Below are 26,608 nucleotides of genomic sequence, written 5' to 3' on the forward strand. Positions count from 1 at the left end.
CAGTGATGATCCCCCCCATGTTTTTTATCTTCTCTTTGTGAACTGCTCAATATGGAATTTGGTGTGAAAGAATCCCTCAGTTTAATACTTATGTTTGAACCAAGTCATGGGTCTTGTTGGAAATGTTCTTATGCCCCCATATATCTGATAGCACCACGTGGCTTTATATCTTGTTTGCGTAGGCACACTAACATGGGAAAATACTATACATACCAATAAGTTCTTATCTAATAGATATGGGAACACACAACTCTTGTAGTGCAATGAGACCTTACACCCTGAACATTGACATAAAGACCTGGCACAGGCCTCAGAAGAATGGGCATTCTCCATTTACCCCTTGATCTACAGAAGACATTTACAAAACATCCAAGGTTGTATATAACATCACCCGGAGGCATTCCTGTACCAGGGATGATCCTACAGCTGCTCTGACATCGATCTACTCAAAAGAGACATCCCTTAACACTGAGAAGACAACAAGAACAATGACCTGCTTACTGGACAGGGCTTGCTGTATTGCCCCTTTATGGTGAGGTTTGTCTATAACATCACCTGGAAGCAATCCTCTACCACGGAAGACCCTACCACTGCTCAGACATCGTCCTGCTCAAAAGAGACTTCCCTTAACACTGAGAAGACTTAACAACAACAACCTGCTTACAGGACAGGGCTTCCTGCATTCCCCTTTCATGGTGAGGTGAAATGAGAAGGCACTCCACATCATGACTTCAATGTAGGACATGCAGATTCCAGAATCTTTAATACAGAAACATGAGACCAACAACAGAGACTGTGTGATAAGTGTGTTGGCGCTACGGACAATGTCTTGGAGCGAACGATAACTTTCCTGAGGCCTAGAGCTGGTCTTATGCCAGGAAACTTCAGGGGTAGGATCTCTTTGTATTTAGGCCAAGGCTATTCCTTTCCATGCCTCTCATATTTTGGTGGGCCTATGCAAACAACAATTGCCACTCTAACACCGTTTTTACTGTGCTCCTTGGACTCTAATCCTTAAAACACACCCACTTAAAATTTGAGGTTAACTTAAGCTAATATGCATGTACATGGAAATGTAAAAAATACTATGCCTCTAATGTTTAAGGAGTTACGTAAGTTTGATGGCTTTAGATTGCCTTGTGTGCTGTTAAGAAATATTATAATGTGCTACAATCTGGGGACTTGAGGGAAAAAGTAATTGCACATGGATTCTGTTTTATTTATCTTAACTTTCTTTGGTGAAAGTTCAAAGTTAGGGGGCCGGGCGGTGGCGCTGGAGGTAAGGTGCCTGCCTTACCTGCGCTAGCCTAGGAGACGGACCGCGGTTCGATCCCCCGGCGTCCCATATGGTCCCCCAAGCCAGGAGCGACTTCTGAGCGCATAGCCAGGAGTAACCCCTGAGCGTTACCGGGTGTGGCCCAAAAACCAAAAAAAAAAAAAAAAGAAAGTTCAAAGTTAAGATATCAGCAAGGGGACTTCTTCAGATAATTATGTTATGGGTGATTGTCCTTCCACTGTAACTTTACCTTATCCTCTTTCTTTGCATCTTTTGTTCTCATAATTCATAATAAAAAAAAAGAGTGAAAAAAAATGGCAAAATGCAATATGTGTTTAATAGATTATTGTTAAAATTACATGTTTTTGTGTGTCTGTTTTGGCAGATCACTGCGTGATGTGGCTCTCTGACTGTCACAGTTTAAAATTTTGGCTCTTTGTGTTGAACTTGTTCGCCACCCCTGATATATATAAACTTAAAATGAAGGTTAAAGGATAACTGAGAAACCTGGGAATATACTCCAAAAACACAGAAAAGGCATCTGCATTCCTATTTTCACTGCAGCACTATTCACTATAGCCAGAACATGGAAACAACTCAAGAACAGATGGGTGAATAAAGAAACTATGGTACAACTATTCAATGGAATTCTATGCAGCTGTTAGGAAAAATGAAGTCATTAAATTTGCTTATCCATGAATACATGGAGAATATCATGCTGAGAGGGAAAAACAAAATGATTGCACTAATCTTCAGGATATAAAAACACAGTATGAGAATAATACCCAAAGACAACAGAAATGATGGGGAGGAAGTACAGTTAAGACAATGAAGGAGCCATTATGGCAATGCCAGTTGGAAAAGATAACTTTGTACAAGAACTGGGAATTGAAAGGAAGTGATAATGTGTGATACCTCTTCAGTAACAGTACTGCAAACCACAGTGCCTAAAAGGGAAAAATGGAGGAGGAATAGGGGCAGTGTAGTGGGAGGGAGAGTAACTGGGGAAACTGACTAGAACATGAACACAGGTGAAGGGATGATTATGATTGAAACTCAACAAGACTTTTTAACTCTATCTCATGGTGATTTAATTTCTTTAATTATTTTTAAACACACACACACACACACATACACAAACAAGTAACTAAGGAAGATACCTAAACAAAGTAACATTAGCAAAGAAAACAAGTTCTGACTGTATGAAAGATTACCAAGCACTGACCTACTCTGTCCCTGCTCTCTATCCACTCTAAGAAAGAAATCTAATCAGCCTTGCTCTGAGTGCCAAACTCCATTGGCCTTCCAGCTCCTGGCTCTGACTACAATTCTTAAAGTGACTTGTAATAAACATTAAAAAAAAAAAATCTGCAATGGGACTATAGTGATAGCACAGCAGGTAGGGTGTTTTCCAGGAGTGCTCCTGAACACAGAGTCAGAGAAGTAACCCAAGTACTACCAGTGTAAACTATAAACCAAAACAAAACACAAATCTAGAATAGATAATATAAGCTAATTTACTGGAGAGTTTAAATTTTAGAATAATCTTACAACAATATGGAATTTGTGGGGTTCTGGATGGGAAAGGAAAAGTTCCCCTAAGAGAAAGAAAATGTATAGGTCATTTAAAAAGTGTGTTAACTGGGGCCAGACTAACTATAGAGGTTGGGTGCTTGCCTTTCAAAATGCTGACTCAAGTTTGATTCCGCTGCATCTCATATAGCTTCCCAAGCACCACCAAGAATAATTCCTGAGTGCAGAGTCAGAAGTAACTCCTGAGTATCACTGGATGTGGCCACAAAAAAAAAAAAAAGAAAGGAAGGAACGAAGGAAGGACGGCAGGAAGGAAGGAAGGAAGGAAGGAAGGAAGGAAGGAAGGAAGGAAGGAAGGAAGGAAGGAAGGAAGGAAGGAAGGAAGGAAGGAAGGAAGGAAGGAAGGAAGGAAGGAAGGAAGGAAGGAAGGAAGGAAGGAAGGAAGGAAGGAAGGAAGGAAGAAGGAAGGAAGGAAGGAAGGAAGGAAGGAAGGAAGGAAAGAAAGAAAGAAAGAAAGAAAGAAAGAAAGAAAGAAAGAAAGAAAGAAAGAAAGAAAGAAAGAAAGAAAGAAAGAAAGAAAGAAAGAAAGAAAGAAAGAAAGAAAGAAAACTTTGTGTTACTACTGTGCAGAGTCAGAAGTAACTCCTGAGCATCAGTAGATGTGGCCACAAAAAAAAAAAAAAAAAAAAAAAGAAAACTTTGTGTTACTACTGTACAATGTTAAAAATTCACCTCCTGAGCAAATAAAGTATCCTTCTTCAACAGCAACAGTCATCTATCTACCTAATCACACCTTACATTTACATCACATTTTTTATTTTTTTGGTTTTTGGGTCAAACCAGGTGATGCTCAGGGGTTACTCCTGGCTATGCACTCAGAAATTGCCCCTGGCTTGGGAGACCATATGGGATGCCGGGGTTCGAACTGTGGTCCATCCTAGGTTAGTGCGTGCCAGGCAAACGCCCTAACAACTGCACCACCGTTCACATTTGTTAATTCTTCCAAATAGTTTTATATTTATCTCATTTGACCCTTACAACTGTGAAATAGACAGTGCGTGTATTCCATTTTATAGAAAAAAAAACCTGAGGAACATGAAGCTCACAGATAGGCCCACAGGAACTGTTGAAACAGTACAGAAATAGGAGACTGCAAAGAACAGTATGCATTTTATATGGAATGCTGTGTTGGTGCAGAAGATTTTTTTAGATAAAGAAAAGGGCGGGGGGGGGGGGGGACAAGAAACTATATGGAAAAAGGGCCAGGAAAACCTTGCATTAAACAGAATCCTATTTTGTTTAAGAAATATATCACTGCGAAAATATGCACTGTGAAGTGATGGGTATTGGAACATTATATAACTAAAATTTAATCATGAACAACTTTGTAACTGTTTATCTCACAGAATTTGATTAAAGAATTTAATTTTAGGGGCCGGAGAGCTAGCACAGGGGTAGGGCATTTGCCTTGCATACAGCCAACACAGAATCCTGTTTGATTCCCGGCATCCTATGTAGTCCCCTGTGCTTGCCAGGAGCAATTTCTGAGCACAAAGCCAGGCGTAACAACCCCTGAGCACCACCAGGTATAACCCAAAAACCAAAATAATAATAATAGTAATAATAATAATAATAATAATAATTTAATTTTGAAAAAAGAAATTCATCATCTATTTATACAGAAAAATAAAAAGAAGCTATGTCAATTTTAGCTTTTTGGGGGGAAGGTCACAGCCAGAAACATTTAAAGGCTACTCCCAGCTTGATGTTTGGGGTTCCTCCTGTGAGTGCTCACTAAACTATGTGGTGCTGGGGTTTGGATCCAAGTCTCCTGCATGCAAAATATGCACTCCAACCTGTTAAGCAGCTCTGTGGCATGGAACTATATGAACTAAGTAACAGATATGATCCCACTTACACAATTATACTATAATTACTTAATAAGCAACTTTATAGTACTTTATAACATTTTTATTTTTATAAGATTATATTATATTATGTATAGTAATATATAATATATTAATTATATATTAATTTGGGGGAAGCTTTGGGCCACAACTAGTGTGCAAATGCCCTACCACTGTGCTACCATCTGGCTCCCATATTATAATAGTTATAATTACTTTATAAACAACTTTATAATACTTTATAACAACTTTTTTTTTCGGGCCACACCCGTTTGATGCTCAGGGGTTACTCCTGGCTACGTGCTCAGAAATTGCCCCTGGCTTGGGGGAACCATATGGGACGCCGGGGGATCGAACCACGGTCCTTTCCTTGGCTAGCGCTTGCAAGGCAGACACCTTACCTCTAGTGCTACCTCGCCGGCCCCAACAACTATTTTTTTTTAACTTCATTTTAAAATTATTTTAGAGGTTGGAGAGATAATATAGCAGATAGAGTGCTGCCTTATATGTGGCTAACCAGGGTTCAATCCCCAGCATCCCATATGGTCCCCTAAGAATCACGAGAAGTAACCTGTGAGCATCCCCAGATGTGATCCAAAAACAACAAAAGATTTATTTTAGACTGAGAGAAAAGTGGGAGTAATTCCTTTTTATCTTTTACTGAGATTTCACAAATGATAAAACATATCAAGTTTCTATTATTCTCCCTATGTGTATACATGAGCTATTTTCTCCAACCATTTGAAAAGAATTTGCAAATATAATGCCCCTTTATTTTTAAATTTCTTGAAAACATGAGCATTCTCTCATGATAATCTCATAATTATCAAAATAGGGATATTAACATTAATACCTTGCTACCTTATCAAACTTCTATAGATTATTGTCTATAGGTTTTTTTCAAATTCACATAATTATCTCACTAATGACAGCTAGTTACGGTCAGACTGAAAGATCAATTGACATCATTCAGAAAGGATGAGTGGCACAATCAAGTATGGGAGGATAATATGACAGACTCTGTAGTCAAATTGATATGGGTCTCAATCATTCTCTGGCATTCTTGATTCTTGGGAATTGAGAATCCTTCACCTTGAGACTGATGCTAATACCCTAACTGGCACAAAATACAGAAGTCAAGACTGCTTCCCAATAAGAATCATATTTCTAGAATGATCATTATAATAAAGAAACATATAACTCAAAAATAAAAAATATGATTGTTTTAAAATAAACTAAAAACAATGGATCACGAAGCATAGCCTGTCAAAAACAGAAAATAATACTCATTACAAGATGTGCAAAGTTCCATTTTAAAGATGTCTTAAAAATAAATAAATATTACAATTTAAAAAATAAATAGTAGCCATCACTTCCCAATGCCAGCACCGCCTCTCGCTTACAGAGCTCCAGCTGAAGGAGAAGAGGGGTAAGGTCTCTCTGCCATGGCTCGTACAAAGCAGACTACCAGCAAGTTGACCGGTAGTAAAGCACTGGCCGTTCGAAAGAGTGTACCCTTTACCGGAGGGGTAAGAAGACTCATCGTTACAGGCCTGGTACTGTGGCACTCTGTGAAATTAGGTGTTATCAGAAATCCACTGAACTTCTGACTCCCTTACAGCGTCTGGTGTGAGAAATTGCTCAGGACTTCAAAACAGATCTGCACTTCCAGAGCACAGCTATAAGAGCTTTGCAGGAGGCAAGTGAGGCCTATCTGATTGGCCTTTTTGATGCTACCAACCTGTGTGCTATCCATGCCAAAAGTGTAACAATTATGCCAAAAGACATCAGCTAGGGGGGCCGGGCGGTGGCGCTGGAGGTAAGGTGCCTGCCTTACCTGCGCTAGCCTAGGAGACGGACCGCGGTTCGATCCCCCGGCGTCCCATATGGTCCCCCAAGCCAGGAGCGACTTCTGAGCGCATAGCCAGGAGTAACCCCTGAGCGTTACCGGGTGTGGCCCAAAAACCAAAAAAAAAAAAAAAAGGCATCAGCTAGGGGGAAAAAAAGACATCCAGCTCACATGCTGCATACGTGGAGAACATGCGTAAGAATCTACTATGATGGGAAATATTTCATTCTTCAAAAAAAAATTTTCCCCTCTTCTTATTATTGGTAGTTCTGAACATTAGATTTTTCTCACCCATAGGGATCAAAGGTACCTAAATATATGATTACAAATGAAAAAATAGGGGGAGAAATCAGGTATTGGCAGTTTTTCCATTTTCATTTGTGTGTGAATTTTTTTTTGTTTTTGTTTTTGGGTCACACCTGGCAGCGCTCAGGGGTTACTCCTGACTCTAGGCTCAGAAATGGCTCCTGGCAGGCTCAAGGGGCCATATGGGATGCTGGGATTTGAACCACCAACCTTCTGCATAAAAGGCAAAAATGCCTTACCTCCATGCTATCTCTCCAGCCCCTGTGTGTGAATTTTTAATATAAATGCAGGGCATAAAGCATTAATGGGAAGTCAAAATGAACAAGTTCCAGCAGTTCAACTTTATAACAATGATAAATAAACCTGTTAAATTTTTCTGGACAAGGGCCCGGAGAGATAGCACAGCGGCGTTTGCCTTGCAAGCAGCCGATCCAGGACCAAAGGTGGTTGGTTCGAATCCCGGTGTCCCATATGGTCCCCCGTGCCTGCCAGGAGCTATTTCTGAGCAGACAGCCAGGAGTCACTCCTGAGCACCGCCAGGTGTGGCCCAAAAACCAAAAAAAAAAAAAAAAAAAAAAAAAAAATTTTCTGGACAATGCCAGAATTTGAATTTTTTTAAACAAGTATTTTTTTTATTGATGGCAACTAAATGGTATTTGTAGCATTTTTATCATACAGTAAATTACATCCATTCACTATACTTTTCTGAGTTGTCCAACATGCAAGTACATGTTTTTAATGTTGTCTGTCTTCTGTGCTGTTCCTGTAAGTTTGCTATTAAAATACATTAAACTATTAAAAAAAATAATGAATAGTAAAATAGGGGCCAGAGCCCAGCATGCCTTATTCAATCTCCAGCATCCAATATAGTCCTTGGGCACTGCAAGAAGTAATTCCTAAATGTATAGCCAGGAGTAAGCCCTGTGCATTGCTGGGTGTAGCCTAAAACTAAAGGGGAAAAAAGGCAACAGAGAAGGAGTGAGAAATAAATTACTTCTGATGCCATAATCCAATGATGCAATATGAGTATAACATCCTTAAGGACAACAGAGAAAAAATACAAAGCAATAATGGTTAGCACAATAAAAGGGTTCTACAGGTAAGGATCCTAGCTAGACATCTTAGAAAGGTTGATGAAATAAGGCCAGTTTGCTATCAGTTAAGTTTAATGTTAAAGTTGGGGCCAGATATAGGACATTTGCCTTGCATACAACCGATCCAGGACGAATAGTGGCTCGAATCCCAGCATTCCATATGGTCTCTGAGTAATTTTTAAGTGCAGAACCAGGAGTAACCCCTGAAAGCTGCTGGATGTGGACCCAAATAAAAGAAAAAAAAAAAAAGGCCTCTAACAAAGGCTAAGTGTTGTTCCATTTTAATTACTTAGCTTATTAAAAGCCAATTTAATTTTCTTCTGAACATATTTCTTAAAAACAAGTAAAATAGGGGCTGGAGAGATTGCATGGAGGTAGGACATTTGCCTTTCATGCAGAAGGACGGTGCTTCGAATCCCAGCATCCCATATGGTTCCCCAAGCCTGCCAGGAGCGATTTCAAAGCATAGAGCCAGGAGTAACCCTTGAGCGCTGCAGGGTGTGACCCAAAAACAAAAACAAAATAAAAACAAGTAAAATAATTACACCCAAATCTAGTAAACTTTATTCTAATGAATAATCATTGTATTTGAAAATTCACTAAATTTTATTAAATACCCCAATTACAGTATTTCACTTTGAAGTAATAACTGTTTAGAAAATGTCATAGATAGTACAGAGAATAAAGTGTGATCCCTGCACTGTATAAGTTTCCACAAGTATCATCAGCAGTGATCCCTGAATACAGATCCAGGAGTAAATTTCACTGTGTGTGGTCCCAAGACAAAATTTCTTTTTCTTTTTTTCAATCAGAACCTGATAATCAGGTTTCTATATGACCATCCAAAGACTTATATTACCAGGGTTTTGTCTAGTTTTTTTTGGTTTTGGGGCCACAACTGTCAGTGCTCAGGGGTGACTCCTGGCTCTGTATTCAGAAGTTAATCCTGGCAGGCTCGGAAGATCAGATGGGATGCCAGGGATCAAACTGGAATAGGTCGCATGCAAGGCAAATGCTCTATCCATTGTGCTAACAGTTTGATACCTCCTATTACCTTTAAAAATCTTGGTGTTGGGGCCGGGCGGTGGCGCTAAAGGTAAGGTGCCTGCCTTGCCTGCGCTAGCCTTGGACGGACCGCGGTTCGATCCCCCGGTGTCCCATATGGTCCCCCAAGCCAGGAGCAACTTCTGAGCACATTGCCAGGAGTAACCCCTGAGCGTTACCGGGTGTGGCCCAAAAACCAAAAAAAAAAAAAAAAAAAAATCTTGGTGTTAGACTAGATCATGAAACAAATAAAACACAGTCAAGTCCAAAGGGCTAAATCAGGAGCTAGAGTGACAGCACAGAGGTAGGGTGCTTGCCTTGCATGCAGCTGACCTAGGACAGACCTGGGTTCTATCCTCAGCATCCCATATGGTCCCCAAAGCCTGCCAGGAGCAATTTCTGGGCACAGAGCCAGGAGTAACTCCTGAGTGTTGCCAGATGTGGCCTCCCCCCTAAAAGAAAAACCCAAAAACATGGGGCCGGAGAAATAGCGTGGAAGTAGGGCGTTTGCCTTGCATGCGAAAGGATGGTGGTTCGAATCCCGACATCCCATATGGTCCCCCGAGTTTGTCAGAAGCTATTTCTGAGCATAGAGCCAGGAGTAACCTGAGTGCTACCAGGTGTGACCCCATCCCACCCCCCAAAAAAACAGAAAAGATAACATGGACTGAGCTGAACAAACCACAAATAAGAATCGAGAGGGACAGGAGGAGTAGTGCAATGGTAGGGTGTTTGCCCTGAACAGAGCTGACCCAGGACAGACATCGGTTCTATCCCTAGCGTCCCATATGGTCCCCCAAGCCAGAAGTGATTTCTGAATGCATAGCCAGGAGTAACCTCTGAGCATCACCAGGTGTGGCCCAAAATCCAAAAAAAGAATCAAGAGGATATGAAAATAAAAATGAGAAAACTCCAAACTAAAATAACAAGACTGGAAAAATTGGTAGGCAAAATGAAAACTTCACTGGAAAGCCTCTCCAACAGAGTAACAGCAGCTGAGCACCAAATTAGTGAGCTGGAAGATGAGATATATAACAACTCCATACAACAGAAGAGATTTCAAAAGAGCCTTACTTAAAGCAAAAGATCAGGAGTCAGAGTGATAGCATACCAGTAGGGCGTTTGCCATTCACGGATTCCTGGCATCCCATATGGTCACCCAAGCCTGCATGGAGCAACTTCTGAGTGCAGAAACAGGAGTAACCCCTGAACACCACTGGGTGTGACAAGAGAAAAAAAAATTTTGTTTTAAATGTGAACAATCAAACATGGAAAAAAAATCTTCAAAGAATGTGAACAGAAAAAAATAGAAGTCTTTGATAAACCCAACAGAAACAACATAAAAATCATTGGAGTCCCAGAGAGCCAGGAAGAAAATCCCCAAGAATCAACAGTCAAGGATATCACAGCAGAGAAACTCTCAGAACTAAAGAGTGCTTGTAACCAAATCCTGCACGCCCAAAGAGTACCAGCTAAAAGATATTTGAATAAAAGCATCCAAAGATACATCTTAGTCACAATGATGAATCCCACAGATAGGAACAGAATACTGAAAGCTGCAAGATCAATAGGGAAATTACATTCAGCAGTGCATCCTTAAGATTTATAGTAGATCTGTCACAAGAGACCCTCAAGGCCTGAAGGCAGTGGTGAGTTATCATGACAAAACTCAATTAAATAAATGCTTCGTCCAAGATACTTCACCCATCCAGACTCACTTTTATATTTGAAGGAAGCATGCATAGCTTCAAGGACAAACAACAGCTGAGAAACTTTACAGACTCAAAACAAGCCTTAAAAGAAAAATAAAAGATCTACTTTAAAACAAGACAGATCAACAGACACATCAAACTCCTACAGAAAGATGACACTAAATACCACAACAATTATCTCTCTCAATATCAATGGTCTAAATGCCAGTTAAGAGACACAGTGTGTCAAAATGGATCAAAGAGCTGAACCCAACACTCTGCTGCCTACAAGAAACAGATCTGAATAGTCAGAACAAACAGACTCAAAATCAAAGGTTGGAGGGCAATCATCCAAGCAAACACTCCCTTAAAAAAGCTGGAGTGGTCATATTAATATCAGATGACACAAACTTTAGACTTAAAAATGTATAAGGGACAAATATGGACATTTCTTAATAATCAAGGGATATGGGACCGGAGAGATAGCATTGAGGTAGGGCATTCGCCTTGCATGCAGAAGGACAGTGGTTCGAATCCCAGCATCCCATATGATCCCCTGAGCCTGCCAGGAGCAATTTCTGAGCATAGAGCCAGGAGTAACCCCTGAGTGTTGCGGGTGTGACCACCCCCCCCCCCAAATCAAGGGATCTGTTCAACAGGAAGAAGTCACACTCCTAAATAATACATACAAGCCCTAGAGGGATGAGCAAAATATTTAAAACAACTGTCAACAAATCTGAAGACATCAATAGCAACACAATAATAGTGGGAAACCTTAACATTGCCCTATCACCACTTGATAGGTCAACAAGACTAAAACCTAACAATATACTAGCTCTAAAAAAGAAATGGAAGAAAGTGGTCTAGTATACATATACATATATATAGGTCTCTCCTCCTTCAGAAAACTGGATACATATTCTTCTCCAGTGCACATGGGTCATTCTCCAGGATAGACCAAATGCTGGCCCATAAAACATACCTCCATAAATAAAATCAAGAGAATGGAAATTGTACAAACCACCTTCTCTGATCATAATGCACTGAAATTAGAAGTGAACTACAGATATAGAGAAAAAACTTCTAACACCTGAAAATTGAACAGCTCACTACTGAATAACCAGTGGGTCAGAGAGGAAATCAAAAGATTCCTGGAAAAAAATGAGAATGAAGACACAAATTATCAGAATGTTGGGGAATGGCAAAAATGTTATTAAGAGGAAAATGTATAACTTTACAAGAACACATCAGGAAGGAAGAAGGGACCTACATAAATAACTTAAAGATCCAACTTAAAAAATTAGAAAGTGATCAACAAAATGAAGCAAAAATAGGTAGGCAGAAGGAAATAACAAAGCTTAAAGCAGAAATTAATGAAGTGGAAATTCAAAGAACAATTAAAAAATTCAATGAGAAAAAAAAAGCAAAAAAAATTCAATGAAAGTGAAAGTTGGTTCTTTGAAAGCAATCAACAAGATCAATAAACCATTAGCAAAACTCACAAAGGAGAGAAACTAAATTGAACTAGATATGAAAAAGGGGAGATTACTACAGACACTACAGAAATTCAAAGGGTAATCAGAGACTACTTTGAGAAACAATATGCCACGAAACATGAGAAGCTGAAGAAATGGATAAATTATTGGATTATTATAATCTTCCATGGTTGAACCAGGATGATCTAGCATATCTAAATATACCCATCACTATTTAAGAAATTAAAATGGTAATCAAAAGTCTTTCCCAAAACAAAAACTCTGGCCCACAGGGATTCTCTAACAAATTCTTTCAAACCTTTCAAAAGGAACTACTACCAATACTCTTCAGGCTATTCCGGGAAATTAAGAAACAGAAACACTACCAAATAGTTGTTATGAAGCTAACGTCACCCTGATACCAAAATCAGATAGAGATGATGTGAAAAAAAGAAAACTACAGATGATGAATATATATCTCTGATATATTCCTGATGAATAGAGGTACATGCCAAGATTCTCAACAAAATCCTAGCAAATAGGATCCAACGCCTCATCAAGAAATCATACATACCAAAAAAAAAAAGAGTATCATACACCATGATCAAGTAGGCTTCATTCCGGAGATCCAAGGATAGTTTAACATATGCAAATCATCAACATAATACATCGTATCAACAAAAGAAAACAAAAAACCATATGATCACATCAATAGATGCAGAGAAAGCATATGATAAGGTCCAACACCCATTCACGATGAAAATTCTCAAGAAGATTGGAAAGGAGAAACTTTTCTCAATATAGTCAAGGCCATTTACGACAAGCCAATGGCAAACATTAAACTCAGTGGAGATAAACTAAAATCTGGTACAAGACAAGGCTGCCCCCTCTTACCACTCCTATTCAATATAATACTGCAAGTACGTGCCATAGCAATTAGGAAAGAAAAAGATATCAAGGGCATCCAGATAGGAAAGGAAAAAGTCAAGCTCTCACTGTTTGCAGATGACATGATACTATATTTAGAAAACAACAAAAAATCTTCTAGAAACAATAGATTCATATAGTAAAGTGGCAGATTACAAAATTAACATGCAAAATCAATATTCTTCTTATACACTAATAATGATAGAGAAGAAATGGACATTAAAAAAAAAACAATCCAGGCTGGAGCAACAGCACAGCAGTAGGGCATTTGCCTTGCACATGCCAATGCTGGACAGACCCTGGTTAAATTCCTGGCATCCCATATAGTCCCCTGAGCCTGCCAGAAGCGATTTCTGAGCACAGAGCCAGGACTAACCCCTGAGCGCTGCTGGATGTGACCCAAAAACCAAAAACCAAAACAAACAAAATATCCCATTCACTTTATTGCCACACAAACTCAAATACCCTGGTATCAATGTAACTAAAGAGGTGAAGGACCTATACAAGGAAAACTACAAAACACTGCTACACGAAATAAAAGAGGACACAAGGAAATGAAGACACATACCCTGTTCATAGATTGGTAGGATTATCTTCAATAAATTATAATACTCCCCAAAGTACTGTAGAAATGTAATGCAATTCCTCTTAGGATAACCATGACATTCTTCAAAGAAGTGGATCAAACACCCTTGAAATTCATTTGGAACAATAAACACCCACAAATAGCTAGAGCAACCTTTAGGGAAAAGATGGGAGTTATCTCTTACCCCAACTTTAAATTGTACTACAAAGGAATAGTCATTAAAACAGCATGGTATTGGAATAAAGATAGACCCATCAGATCAATGGAATAGACTTGAATATTCAGAGAATGCTCCCCAGGCATACAATCAATTAATCTTTGATAGAGGGGCAAGAAATGCAAAATAAAGCAAGGAAAGCCTCTTCAACAAGTAGTGTTGGGACAACTGGTCAGCCACATGCAAAGAAGCAAACTTGGACCTACATCTAACCTACCCCCGTGCACAAAGGTCAAATCCAAATAGATTAAAGATCGTGATATCGGACCTGGAACTATAAGGTATATAGAAGAACACATAAGTAAAACACTCCATGACATTGAGACTAAAGGCATCTTCAAGGAGAAAGCATCCTTGTCCAAATAAATGGAAGCAGAGATAAACAAATGAGACTATATTAAACTGAGAAGCTTTGTATCACAAAGTAAATAGTGGCTAGGATACAAAAACCTCCCACAGAATGGGAGAAACGATTCACTCAATATCCATAGATAAGGGGTCTATCGAAGATACACAAGGTACTGACAGAACTTAAGAAAAAAACATCTGGGCCCGGAGAGATAGCACAGCGGCTTCAAAAGCCGATCCAGGAACAAAGGTGATTGGTTTGAATCCCAGTGTCCCATATGGTCCCCCGTGCCTGCCGGGAGCTATTTCTGAGCAGACAGCCAGGAGTAACCCCTGAGCACTGCCAGGTGTGGCCCAAAAACCAAAAAAAAAAAAAAAAATCTAATCCCATAAAAAAAAATGGGGAGAAGAAATGAACAAACACTTCCTCAAAGAAGAAATACAAATAGCTAAAAGGCACATGAAAAATGCTCCACATGACTAATCATCAGGGAGATGCAAATCAAAACAATGAGGTATCATCTCATACCACAGAGACTGGCACATATCACAAAGAACAAGAACAATTAGTGCTGGCGGAGATGTGGGGAGAAAGGAACTCTCATTCACTGCTGGCAGGAATGTCATCTAGTCCAGTCTTTATGGAAAACAAAATGGAGATTCCTCAAAAAACTGGAAATTGAGTTCTCATATGATCCAGCTGTACCATTCCTAGGGATATACCTCAGGAACACACACACACACAAAAAAAAAAAATACAAAAATGCTTTATGTGCACCTATAGTCATTGCAGTGCTTGCAGTGTTATTTACAATGGCCAGAATCTGGAAATAATCCAGATGCCCAACAACAGATGAGTGGCTAAAGAAATTTTGGTACATATACACAATGGAATACTATGCAGCCGTCAGAAAAAATGAAGTCATAAAATTTTCCTATACATTGATGGACATGGAAACTATTATGCTGAGTAAATAAGTCAGAGAGAGATAGACACAGAATAGTCTCACTCATCTTTGGGATTTAAGAAGAACAAAAGTCAGTATAGTAATAATAGCCAGAGACAATAGAGATGAGAGCTAGAAGGACTGGCCCACGATATGAAGCTTACCAAAAAGAATGCTGAGTGTAGTTAGAGAAATAACTACACTTACCACTATCATGACAGGGGCCAGAATGACAGCACAGTGGTAGGTCATTTGCCTTGCATGCAGCAGACCCAGCATGGACCTGGGTTCAATTCCTGCATCCCATATGGTCCCCTGAGCCTGCCAGGAACAATTTCTAAGCGCAGGAGTAATCCCTGAGCGCTGCCAGGTGTGGCCAAAACACACACACACACACACACACACACACACACACACACACACACAGAACTATCATGACAAGGGTAGTGAGTGAGTAAAATAGAATGCCTGTCTCAAATACAGGCAAGGGTGCAGGAGGAGGGATATGAGGGCATTGGTGGTGGGAAGGTTGTACTGGTGAAGGGGAGTATTCTTTTTTATAACTGAAACCCAACTACAAACATGTTTGTAATCATAAATAATAAATAATAAAGAATAAAGATAAATAATAATAATAAAGATATTAAAAGAAAAAGAAAGAAGAAAGAAAGAGAGAGAGAAAGAAAGAAAGAAAGAAAGAAAGAAAGAAAGAAAGAAAGAAAGAAAGAAAGAAAGAAAGAAAGAAAGAAAGAAAGAAAGAAAGAAAGAAAGAAAGAAAGAAAGAAAGAAAGAAAGAAAGAAAGAAAGAAAGAAAGAGAAAAATGGAGGGCCGGGAAGGTGGCGCTAGAGGTAAGGTGTCTGCCTTACAAGCGCTAGCGTAGGACGGACCGCGGTTCGATCCCCCGGCGTCCCATATGGTCTCCCCAAGCCAGGGGCGATTTCTGAGCTCATAGCCAGGAGTAACCCCTGAGCGTCAAACGGGTGTGGCCCAAAAACCAAAAAAAAAAAAAAAAAAGAAAGAGAAAGATGGGGCCAGAGTGATAGCATAGCGGTAGGGTGTCTGCCTTGCACACAACTGACCCAGTATGGGCCTGGGTTTGATCCCCAGCATCCCATATGGTCCTTGAGCATCGCTGGGTGTGACCCAAAAACAACAAAGAGAGAGAGAGAGAGAGAGAGAGAGAGAGAGAGAGAGAGAGAGAGAGAGAGAGAAAGTGGTCTGTGGACTCTCTCCTTGACGAGGGCACGCAAGAAAAAAATTAATTCATTCATTACAAATCTTGTAAGGTTTAAAGAGGCCATGAAGAATCTAAAAAAAAAATAATAATACTGATAAAAACAGGAAAAATTACCTTTTATGGGGGAAAGGGGGCTTACGCCACATCTGGCAGTGCTCAGGGGTTGGTTACTCCTAGCTCTGGGCTCAGGAATCACTCCTGGCAAGCTCATGCGATGCCAGGGCTGAAACTCGGGTCAACTACATGCAAGGCAAACGTGCTACCTGCTGTGCTATCACTCCAGCCCTAGCCCTGAAACAGGAAATTCTTTTTTCTTTTTTGGTTTTGGGGCCACACCTGGCAGCACTCAGGGGTTACTCCTAGCTCTGCATTGAGAAATCGGTCTTGGCAAGCTCGAGGGACCATGTGGGATGCTGAGGATCGAACCGGTTCCATCCTGGGTCGGCAACATGCAAGGCAAACACCCTACCGCTGTGCTATCACTCTGACCCTGGAACAGGAAACTTTTAAACAAACATCTGAAATAGCTCAGAGTCCCTTCTTTCCCTGGTTTACTAGGAGCAGCATTTATAGCGATTTTTCACATCTAATGACACTTAACTGCCAAGAGTGCTCAGACAAGAAGGATCATAAGTTTGAAAAAGTACTTACTTTTCCAACGGTATTCTACTAACAAAAAGTAAGTAAGTACAAGCATTCCTCTATGGCAGATATTTGAAATTTTATTTTGTATAAATAACAAATAGGTTTAACAAAATACTTAACAGTAAAAAAAAAAAAACCTTTGATTTCTTGGGGCCAGAGACATTATGTAGGGATTAAGATGTTTAGTCGCAATGCTTGTGGGGCTGGTTCTATCCCAAGCCACACATATACATAGTTTCCTAGCACCTATAGAAGGGGCCACAGAGCACAGAACCAAAAATAGCCCCTGAGCACCACCAACTATGGCACAAACCACTCCCAATTTTTTTCTTTTTTTTTTTTTTTTTTTTGGGGGGGGGGTTTTGGGCCACACCCAGTGACGCTCAGGGGTTACTCCTGGCTATGAGCTCAGAAGTCACTCCTGGCTTGGGGGACCATATGGGACACCAGGGGATCGAACCGCGGTCCGTCCTAGGCTAGCACAGGCAAGGCAGGCACCTAACCTCTAGCGCCACCGCCTGGCCCCCCAATTTTTTTCTTAATTTATTTAAAGAAAATGCATCACATAGATGACACAGTTGACCACAATACATTTCAGATAACTGAAGGTAAAGTTATTAAAAATATAAAAAGAGAGTTTAAAATAAAGAAAATGTACAACTGGGGCCGGAGAGATAGCATGGAGGTAAGGCGTTTGCCTTTCATGTAGAAAGTCATTGGTTCGAATCCAGAAATCCCATATGGTTCCCCGTGCCTGCCAGGAGCAATTTCTGAGCATGGAGCCAGGAGTAACCCCTGAGCGCTGCTGGGTGTGACCCAAAAAAAACAAAAGTATGTACAGTAGCAAACACATCTGTGAAAATTATTGTATACCCAATGAAGTTATTAATACAATGGAGAAGGTTTATTAAACTCTTGTTAGCTGTTCATTAAGTTAAGTTGGTATGTTCCTATAGAGATAACAGTATTAAACTTTAAGTAGTCCAGAGATTCAAAACACTAATATTGATACTACAACTTTAGGGACGTATACTCAGCTGCCACCTCCCAAATTTTTCTTTCTCCATTATAGTTACCCCTTCTATAATACCTCTCTAAAACAATGATGTCTTATTACTTTTATTTCAGACCTGGCATTGTTGAAATTAAAGCTTGCCAAGATTGCCAAATGTTTTTAGGCTATGAGGTTGCAACAATGGTATCTGGGGTTTCAGTTGCAGAACACGTGTACAATCAAGGCAGCCAAGGGTCCTGTCAGCCTCCAGAGGCTTTAATAAGCATAGCCCAAAGGAGTCTAATACTAGGCATAGGAAACATTAGGAAGGTAGGAAAAGCAGTAAGGTGTAATCTCCAGAGACCAGATAACTTAAGCAGGAGTATGAAAAAGGAAATAATGAAGCTAAGAACAATGTAAAGTTTGATCATTTAAAAAAGTTAGAACAAAACAAAACAAAAACTAAATTAAGGGACTGAAGCTATAGCAAAGTGGGTAGGATGTTCGTCTATCTAGTTCAACCACCAGCACCTCAGATGAGGTGAACACCACCAGGAATAATCCCTGAGAGCAAAGCCACAAGAAAGCCCTGAGCATACCAGGTGTGGCCAAAAGGGACGAAAAAAAAAACCTCTAAAGTAAATATAAAGTATATGTGTGTTTATAGTATGTATATAAATGAAAAGCTTGAGTCCTCAATTCAAGTTTAATGGCATTAAGCTGTAAAAATGAGTAAAACTACACTAAAAAACTTCAGATACCAAGCTTCAACACAAGCAGATACCAGCAAGACAGGAAACATTCATAAATTCTCAAGTGAAAAGGTACTTCTTGGGGTCGGAGAGATAGCACAGCAGCGTTTGCCTTGCAAGCAGCCGATCCAGGACTTAAGGTGGTTGGTTCGAATCCCGGTGTTCCATATGGTCACCCGAGCCTGCCAGGAGCTATTTCTGAGCAGATAGCCAGGAGTAACCCCTGAGCACCACCGGGTGTGGCCTCCCCCCCCCCCCAAAAAAAAGGTACTTCTTTCAACTACAAGTATCTAAATTACAATAGTTTCCCAAAACTTAAACACAAGCCTTTATTTTAAATTCTTACTAAAGGTTTTGCCTGTTATCCAAAAGAAAAATATACCTATTTTGTTAAGTTATTTTGGAAGAGTGCTAAAAAATTTTACACATAAATTTTTAACAGCATTCCCAGATCCAAAACAATCTACCAAATAATATCCAAATGGAACTACCATTTTCTTTTTTTTTTTTTTTTTTTTTTTTTTTTTGTGGTTTTTGGGTCACACCCGGCAGTGCTCAGAGGTTATTCCTGGCTCCAGGCTCAGAAATTGCTCCTGGCAGGCACGGGGGACCATATGGGGCGCCGGGATTCAAACCGATGACCTCCTGCATGAAAGGCAAACGCCTTACCTCCATGCTATCTCTCCGGCCCCTGAACTACCATTTTCTAATAGAGGAGGAAATGTGTTTACTTGCACAAAAAATAATTATAACTACAAAAACTTTATGCATGTCTCTGCTTCCATTTTCTTTTTTTTTTAATAGAGCAATTATTTTGTTTTTGTTTTTGTTTTTTGGCCACATCCGGTGACACTCAGGGGTTACTCCTGGATATGCGCTCATAAATCGCTCCTGACTTGGGGAACATATGGGACACCTGGGGATCGAACTGAGGTCCCTCCTAGGCTAGCTCTTGCAAAGCAGATGCCTTACGCATCAGTAATTCTCAGGGGGTGGGAGTGGAGAATATGATAAGGTAAAAGGTGGATGAACCACCTTTAGGTGGTTAAGGCTTTTAAAAAATAAACACTCCAACCCTACCTCACCTGACAAGTCACTGCTTGTAATTAGATATTACTGCTGGTAATGTCTGGAACATATGTGAAGACAGAATATGGAATCACTGCCATAACACCCTAGAACCTCTGAAAATTAAGTTACATTGAGTTACTCAATTTTTGTTTATATGTTTATCAAATCTTAGTTCTTCCCACCTTCCAAAATTAAAAACTCATGTTAATTGTAACAACATGTTCAATAATACTTGTATAACACATTAAAATTTACAAAGAATTTCATAATCTGTAGCCTAAAGCTAGTCCTTGCCAGTCCAAAGTGGCAGAGCTGGGATTTTGAATCTAAACCTAGATCCTTTTTTCTAATTTTGGTAATCCAGTGTTCCCTTCATCAAAACTGTCTTTTTAACAAGTCAGAATTTTGAAAGCTGTACAAGTTGAGAGCATGAAAATGACAGGCTCATGAAGGGTTAGGCTATGAAACAACACAGTAATAATTCAAGTTGTCAACAAGAGTTTCAGGAAGAAAAAAACACAACTCTCTTGAATGAGTCCAAAATTCACCCACCAGATTTTAAGAAACAAGACAGTAAATGGTATAAAAATTACTATTTATATTGAGCATAAATTTAATTAAACAGAAATAGAAATCTAAATATTCCTAACTCTTCAAACACCTGTTGCTATTCCATTCAATATGTTGCATTAGAAACTGAACATTTCCTAAATCCCTTTTTTATTGGGGGGGGGGTCAAACCCAGTGACACTCAGGGGTTACTCCTGGCTCTGTGCTCAGAAATCACTCCTGGCAAGCACGGGGGACCATATGGGATGTCGGTAAACCACCATCCATCCTGGATCTGCTACATGCAAGGCAAACACCCTACTGCTGTGCTATCTCTCTGGCCCCTAAATCCCTTTTTAAAAAAAATTTTTTTAAATAAAATTGGGAAGGAAAAAACACCTATGACCTTATTTTTCAGTTCAGCACTCCACAGCGTAAGAACAAGTTAAGTAAATTAGGGGCCGGAGAGATAGTGTGGAGGTAGGAAGTTTGCCTTGCATGCAGAAAGTCAAATCCCAGCATCCCATATGGTCCCCCAAGCCTGCCAGGAGTGATTTCTGAGTAGAGCCAGGAGTAACCCCTGAGTGCTCCTGGATGTGACCCAAAAAAAAAAAAAAAAAGAGATAAGTAAATTAAAACATTCATCTGATAGACCATGGATATATATTGTCCCATAAAGGTATATATTTGGGCCTTTATTAACTCAAAAAAGAGCCCAATGGAGGACAGCAAATGGAATGAAGAGCTGAAGCAGTATTTTTTTTTCCACAGATAACATTCTGAGTAACTAGCATAGGATGTTTACTATCAGTCTTTAGGGTAATAAAACTCAAATTCCAAAAGATCATCTGTAAAGTGATAGACAATGAATACATTCTTCACAATCATTCACATCAAAAAGATGTTACTGTGGATGAAGGTACTGCACTGGGCAAATCTGTTCAAAAAGGAAGAAAAATCGAATAACAACGTAAGATCTATAAACCAGGGATTCCCATTTTCTTGCTATAAATGAAAGTGCATCATCATGTAGCTATCATTCAAATGCCACTGTTGTCTGTGGTCTACCAACTCCGCATCATATCCTTTTTGTTCTTGTGCCACTATTAAGTATTAGGTTGTTCAAATCTTTTTCAGAAGGGGAGTGGGGGAACTTATTTTACTCAAGAAAAAATAGTTCATGCAACTTGAAGAGCTTTTCCCTCCATTAATTTTGTCGGAAAAATGTGTTTACATTTATAGTTAAAATAGTCAAGTCTTATAGAGTCCATGTGGATTTTAATCTGTTTTACTCACTACTGCAAAGTTCCACTGACAGAACAGATTAGGACTCTGGGTACAATCTCCTGAATTAGTCCTACAATCTATAGCTCCTTTGTCAGGATATATCCAAGAACCTTTTCAGTTTAACATTTTAAATGTAAAATCAAGAAGCAGCCAACGTGTTCATCAATCATCTGCTGGTGAAGCTGCAACCACTCCATCTGCGTAGACAACATGTGCAAGGTGTCCAGTTACACTCAGACACCTCCAGTGACATCAGCTCCTTCAGAGTTCTCTTGGTCCCACAGACTAGAACTAAACACCCGGAGCTTTCAATCCAGCCAGACAGCCACAGGTAGAGAGAGAATATCTCACTTTGCGAACGAATCACACCTCCACGAAAAATCATGCCTTGATCTGGGAAAAGTACCGTGTAAGGATGATTTCTGAGAAGACTCAAACAGAAACATGGAACAGAAAGAAATTCTGCCTGGGGAAACTGCGATTGTCCCTAAACCTAAAGTTGTCTCGTTGAACCTGTTTCACGTCCTTTTCCCAATCCTTGGAGTTGCAGACTCCAAAGACTATATTTAAAGGACATGGCTTTTTTCCCCCCCCTTTGGGAGGAAAAAGAGTCCCTTTTCAATGGTTCTTAGAAAACCACTCTAAATTATCAAGATATTTGCTGAAAAAAAGAAAAATTAAAAAAAAAAAAAAAACATTGATTCCCAAGTCTGGAGTAAGAGACCACTGGGGGCATGGGGGGGACGGGGTGAGTGGGTGAGCTTCAGCCTCGGTGCCAAGTTGGAGATCCCCAAGAGACAGAAAGCCCAGGCAGCGTGGCCACCTGCCCAGTGGGTCGAGGGACCTGGGGGACACCCGGTTGCTCCCAACTTTGCCAACCAGCCTTTCCCCTCTCGGCGCAAGTGGTCCACGCGCCTCCCTCCAGGCTCGGGCCCCGTCTCCCAGGCCCGAATCTGCGCCTGAGGAGGTGGGGAGAGGGGGAGATCCCCGTGAGCCTGCAGAGCCTGCGAGGGGTGCGCGTGCAGGCATGCAGGACTAAGGGGGTTCGATGGATGCCCTTCCCCCCCCGCGCGGCGGGGCCCGCGCGCCGCGAGCCGAGCCAACGGCGACACCTTCCAGCCCGCGCCCGCCGCGCCCTCGCCGCGCCGCGCCGCGCCACGCCACGCCCCGCGCCCGGGCAGCGGACCCCCACCCCAGCGCCCCAGGCCGGGCCGCGGGGCGAGGCCCCCGGAGGCCGCGCTTCCCCGCCGAAGCCCCCCGACCTCCGCGGGCGTGCGGCCTAGGCCGGGTTACATAACGAGGCTCCGGCGGGGCGGCGGGCGGGGGCGGCGCCGCTCACCTGCCGTAGATGCCCTCGGTGATCCGGTTCCGCTTGAGGGGGCGGCGGAGCTTGCTGCAGTCGGCGTTCCGCCGCTTCATCCTCCCGCTGAGGGGCCGGGAGCCCGCGCCGCCGCCGCAGCCGCCACCGCCGCCGTCTTTCACCTCCGCTGTCGCCGCCGCCGCAGCCCGTCCGCCCGCCCGCCCCGCTTCGGCCTGGACTCTCCCTCTGTCCCTCTCCTCCGGAGCAGGTCACACCGACATGGAGCCAGCACCGGGGAACAGCGGGGGGAGTGGGCCCGGGAGGGGGGCCCGGAGCCTCCTCCGCCTTCGGAAACAAAGAAATGACAATTCCGGGGCCCGCCCGCCCCAGCACCAGCCAGCCCGGCCAACTGCCCCGCCTCCTGCGCCTTGACGGACGGGCCGCGCAGCCAATTGAAACGCCCCGGCTGCTCTTGCCGACCAATCCCAGAGCCCGCTCGGGCCGCACGGCGTCAAGAGCCCGCCCACTTGAAGGACAGCCGAGCGCACCAATCAGCGTGGGCGCTGCGCCGCCGCCTGGGCCAATCAGAAGAGAGCTCCATAGAGGCTTATAAATAGCCCTATAAATATCACATCCTTATATTAGCCTCGCTGGGCGAAGAAGGGGCCTTCTGCTGTGGCGGGGTGGTGTTCCGTCGTGTTGTCATTTGTACCACCAGCCTGCCGCGCTCTGGTTCTCGCAGACGACGATATTGAGCACCCCCAAAAAATGAAATCATGAGCCGCCCTCCTGTCCTCCCCCCCCCCCCAAGTTGGTGGCATGTGCTGTTTGCAGAGCTGACATGTGCTTCTTCCTTCAGGCAGTCGCGTCATTATGTAAGGAGCGCTCTCGCAAGCATCCTTCTCCAGCCGGGAGCCTCGAGAGGGGCAGCGTCGAGGCTCTTTTTCCCCTCAAGCTCCTGAAGCTCTCGGCCGGGAGGGCCCGCATCCGCGCGCGACGGGGGTGTATGAATGACAAAGCAAACCCTACACAAACACAGAAGCGCGCGCGCACACACACACGCACGCACACACATACACACACGCCCAGACAAGCCTGCCCGGCTCCCAGCGACGTGGTGACAGCGCGGCGGCCAATCAAAAGAGGCGCAGGGCTTAGGACCCGCCCCTTTAGTGACTCGTCACGCCGGGGGCGGGGCTATGGTGCGCGCGACGTCGCGCGAGGCTGTCGGTGGGTGTGTGTGGAGCTGCGGGGCGCGCTCGGGCTCCACGTCCGCAGAGCTGGCGGCTGGCTGGCTGGCTGGGCCACGTGTGTTAGGCTCGGCCGGCGTCGGAGTTGTGTGTCCACCCCGGAATTGGGGGCCCGAATCGACCCGGTTTTGGTGGCGGGTCTGCGACCTTTCGCACCTAATTGGACTATTTCGCCCATTTTGTGCCTCCAGGGTGCTGGATTCTTTGCATCTCTTTGCTCTTTGACACCTCTTTAGTCCACAGCAAAGTACTACTATGTCGAAATAGCAAATTTTTGGAATCAGTAAACTAGAGGGAAAGAATGTCAATGAAAGAAATGAAAATGTAGGGCGTGTTAATCCCTGGCATGTAAACACCTTAGTAATCACTGGTTTCTTAGTAGCCAAAAGCCAGTGGAAATTCTGGCAAGATTTTTTTTTTCTCCAGTTTCCCCCCCCCCATGGGTGATTTTATATTATTGCTACTTGGCTTGTGTTTTTTGTTTTAGGAGAGATCTTTTTGGTTTTGGGGCCACGGCAATACTTCAGGGTTTATTCCTGGCTCTGGGCTCAGGAATCATCCGTGCTGGATTCAGGGAAATTGTATAGGATGCTGGGGATCAAACCTAGTGGGCTACGAGCAACCCAAGTGCCATGCTTCCAATGCTATTGCTCCAGCACCCATTATTATTATTATTATTATTATTATTATTATTATTATTATTTTTGGTTTTGGGGCCATACCTGGTGACGCTGAGGGGTTACTCCTGGCTATGCGCTCAGAAATCGTTCCTGGCTTGGGGGACCATATGGGACGCCGGGGGATCAACCCGCAGTCCGTCCTAGTCTAGCGCTGGCAAGGCAGACATCTTATCTCTCGTGCCACCGCTCCGGCCCCTCCAGCACCCATTATTAAACAAGATAATTACCATCTTTGATAATGAACTTTTAGCCTACTCTTTACTTTTGAACATTTCACATAATGCACCTTCACTTGATAGGAGATTATGTTAGATAACTATCACTGTGCTGTTCCCACTCACAAGGGAACTGTGAGGTGGTCTTCGGGAAGTGGACACCGTCTTGTTTTTGTCCTAGTACCAATGGATCTCTTCCTGCCCTGTGTGCAACACTATGCGAAGGAGGAACTTGTACCAAGTAAATGGTGCTACAGTACTGATCTTTCATCCTGCCCTGATCTTCAAAAAAATTGACCAATTCCTGGGAGGAAAGAGCATATTATCTTTATTAAGGCTTTCAGAGTAAATCAAATAAACCATCTTCTGTTTCCAGGTCTCCCTAAGCAGGCAAGCCTTAAGGTCTTAATCTTCTCAAACCACTACAACTTTATCTTCCATCTTTCCTGCCTTTGCTCTCACTCAACATACCATCAGTACTACTCCAAAATTGTAGGGGTTTTCGGTTCATTCACTTGGGTGAGAAGTTTAGGGGTTGAATCCATAACCTATAGAGGCACAGTTCAGAAAAGTGGCGAGGGTACCTGCTATTTCAATCCAATATTGAAATTCCAGCTTGGCTACTTACTAGCTTGGACAAGTTACAGAATCTCTCAGAGCTTCTGTCTACACACAGGTATGTTTTAAAGCTAGCAGGATAATGAACTTTCAGGGCCAGGCACGCAGAAAGTAACAGCAAATAATTGCTGTTAACAGTACACTTGTTTTTCATTGCTTACCTCTACTCCAGCATGTTGATAAAATGGCCCTGGGCAGCCAAAGAAAACAAACTCTGTGAGCTCAAAGTTTCTCCAAGGCTGTCTGTAATTGTGAAAGGATCTGAATGAAATGCTCTGTTTTGAGCAGCAGAAAAAGGCTTTAGCTGCCAACGATTGATTCATGGAACCAAAATCAATATGGTTGGAGGCTTGAAGGTATATGGAAGGCCAAGTTCATGTTGAAGGCTTATCTTCACATAATATGGGAACTCCAGACTCCAGAGGTTTTTGTCTCTATTGATGCAGAGTACAAGATTACCTAGGTAACAATGGAGGAGCATAGGCTTCCTCCCCGAAATTACTATGGTGGGCTTTCAACTCCCCACTCTGTGCCTATTGTCTTTGACAATGCTGTGGCTCCCTATGGAATATAAGAACTCCAGAGAAAAGATGAGAGAGGCCTGGGGACATGTGCCAACTTTCTGGAGTTCACTTCTGGTCCTGCCATCAAATAGATTCCTACCAAGGACATTCCATGCAATTGTGGAAGTGTAGAGTAACTGGGAGCTACTGGAGGATGCACCTGAAAAGTATTCTTGGGTTCTATGGGAGCAGGAAAATGACAGAGGGATTTTAGTCTTAATTCATCAACCTACTCACTGGTATCCT

The 26,608-nt window shown here is 42.2% G+C and overlaps 1 protein-coding gene across 1 annotated transcript in view; it reads right to left on the reverse strand.

Moving 5' to 3' along the window:
* MACO1 (macoilin 1) overlaps window positions 1–23,226 on the reverse strand; it is a 94,766-nt gene extending 71,540 nt beyond the window's left edge. The window contains exon 1 of the mRNA XM_049774729.1: window positions 23,076–23,226. Within this exon, the coding sequence (XP_049630686.1) occupies window positions 23,076–23,155 (80 nt within the window). The 5' untranslated portion in view covers window positions 23,156–23,226. The remainder of the gene's footprint in view (window positions 1–23,075) is intronic.
* Window positions 23,227–26,608: the final 3,382 nt, after the last annotated feature.

Source organism: Suncus etruscus, chromosome 6, assembly GCF_024139225.1.
Source record: "Suncus etruscus isolate mSunEtr1 chromosome 6, mSunEtr1.pri.cur, whole genome shotgun sequence".
In the NCBI taxonomy this organism is placed as follows: Eukaryota; Metazoa; Chordata; class Mammalia; order Eulipotyphla; family Soricidae; genus Suncus; species Suncus etruscus.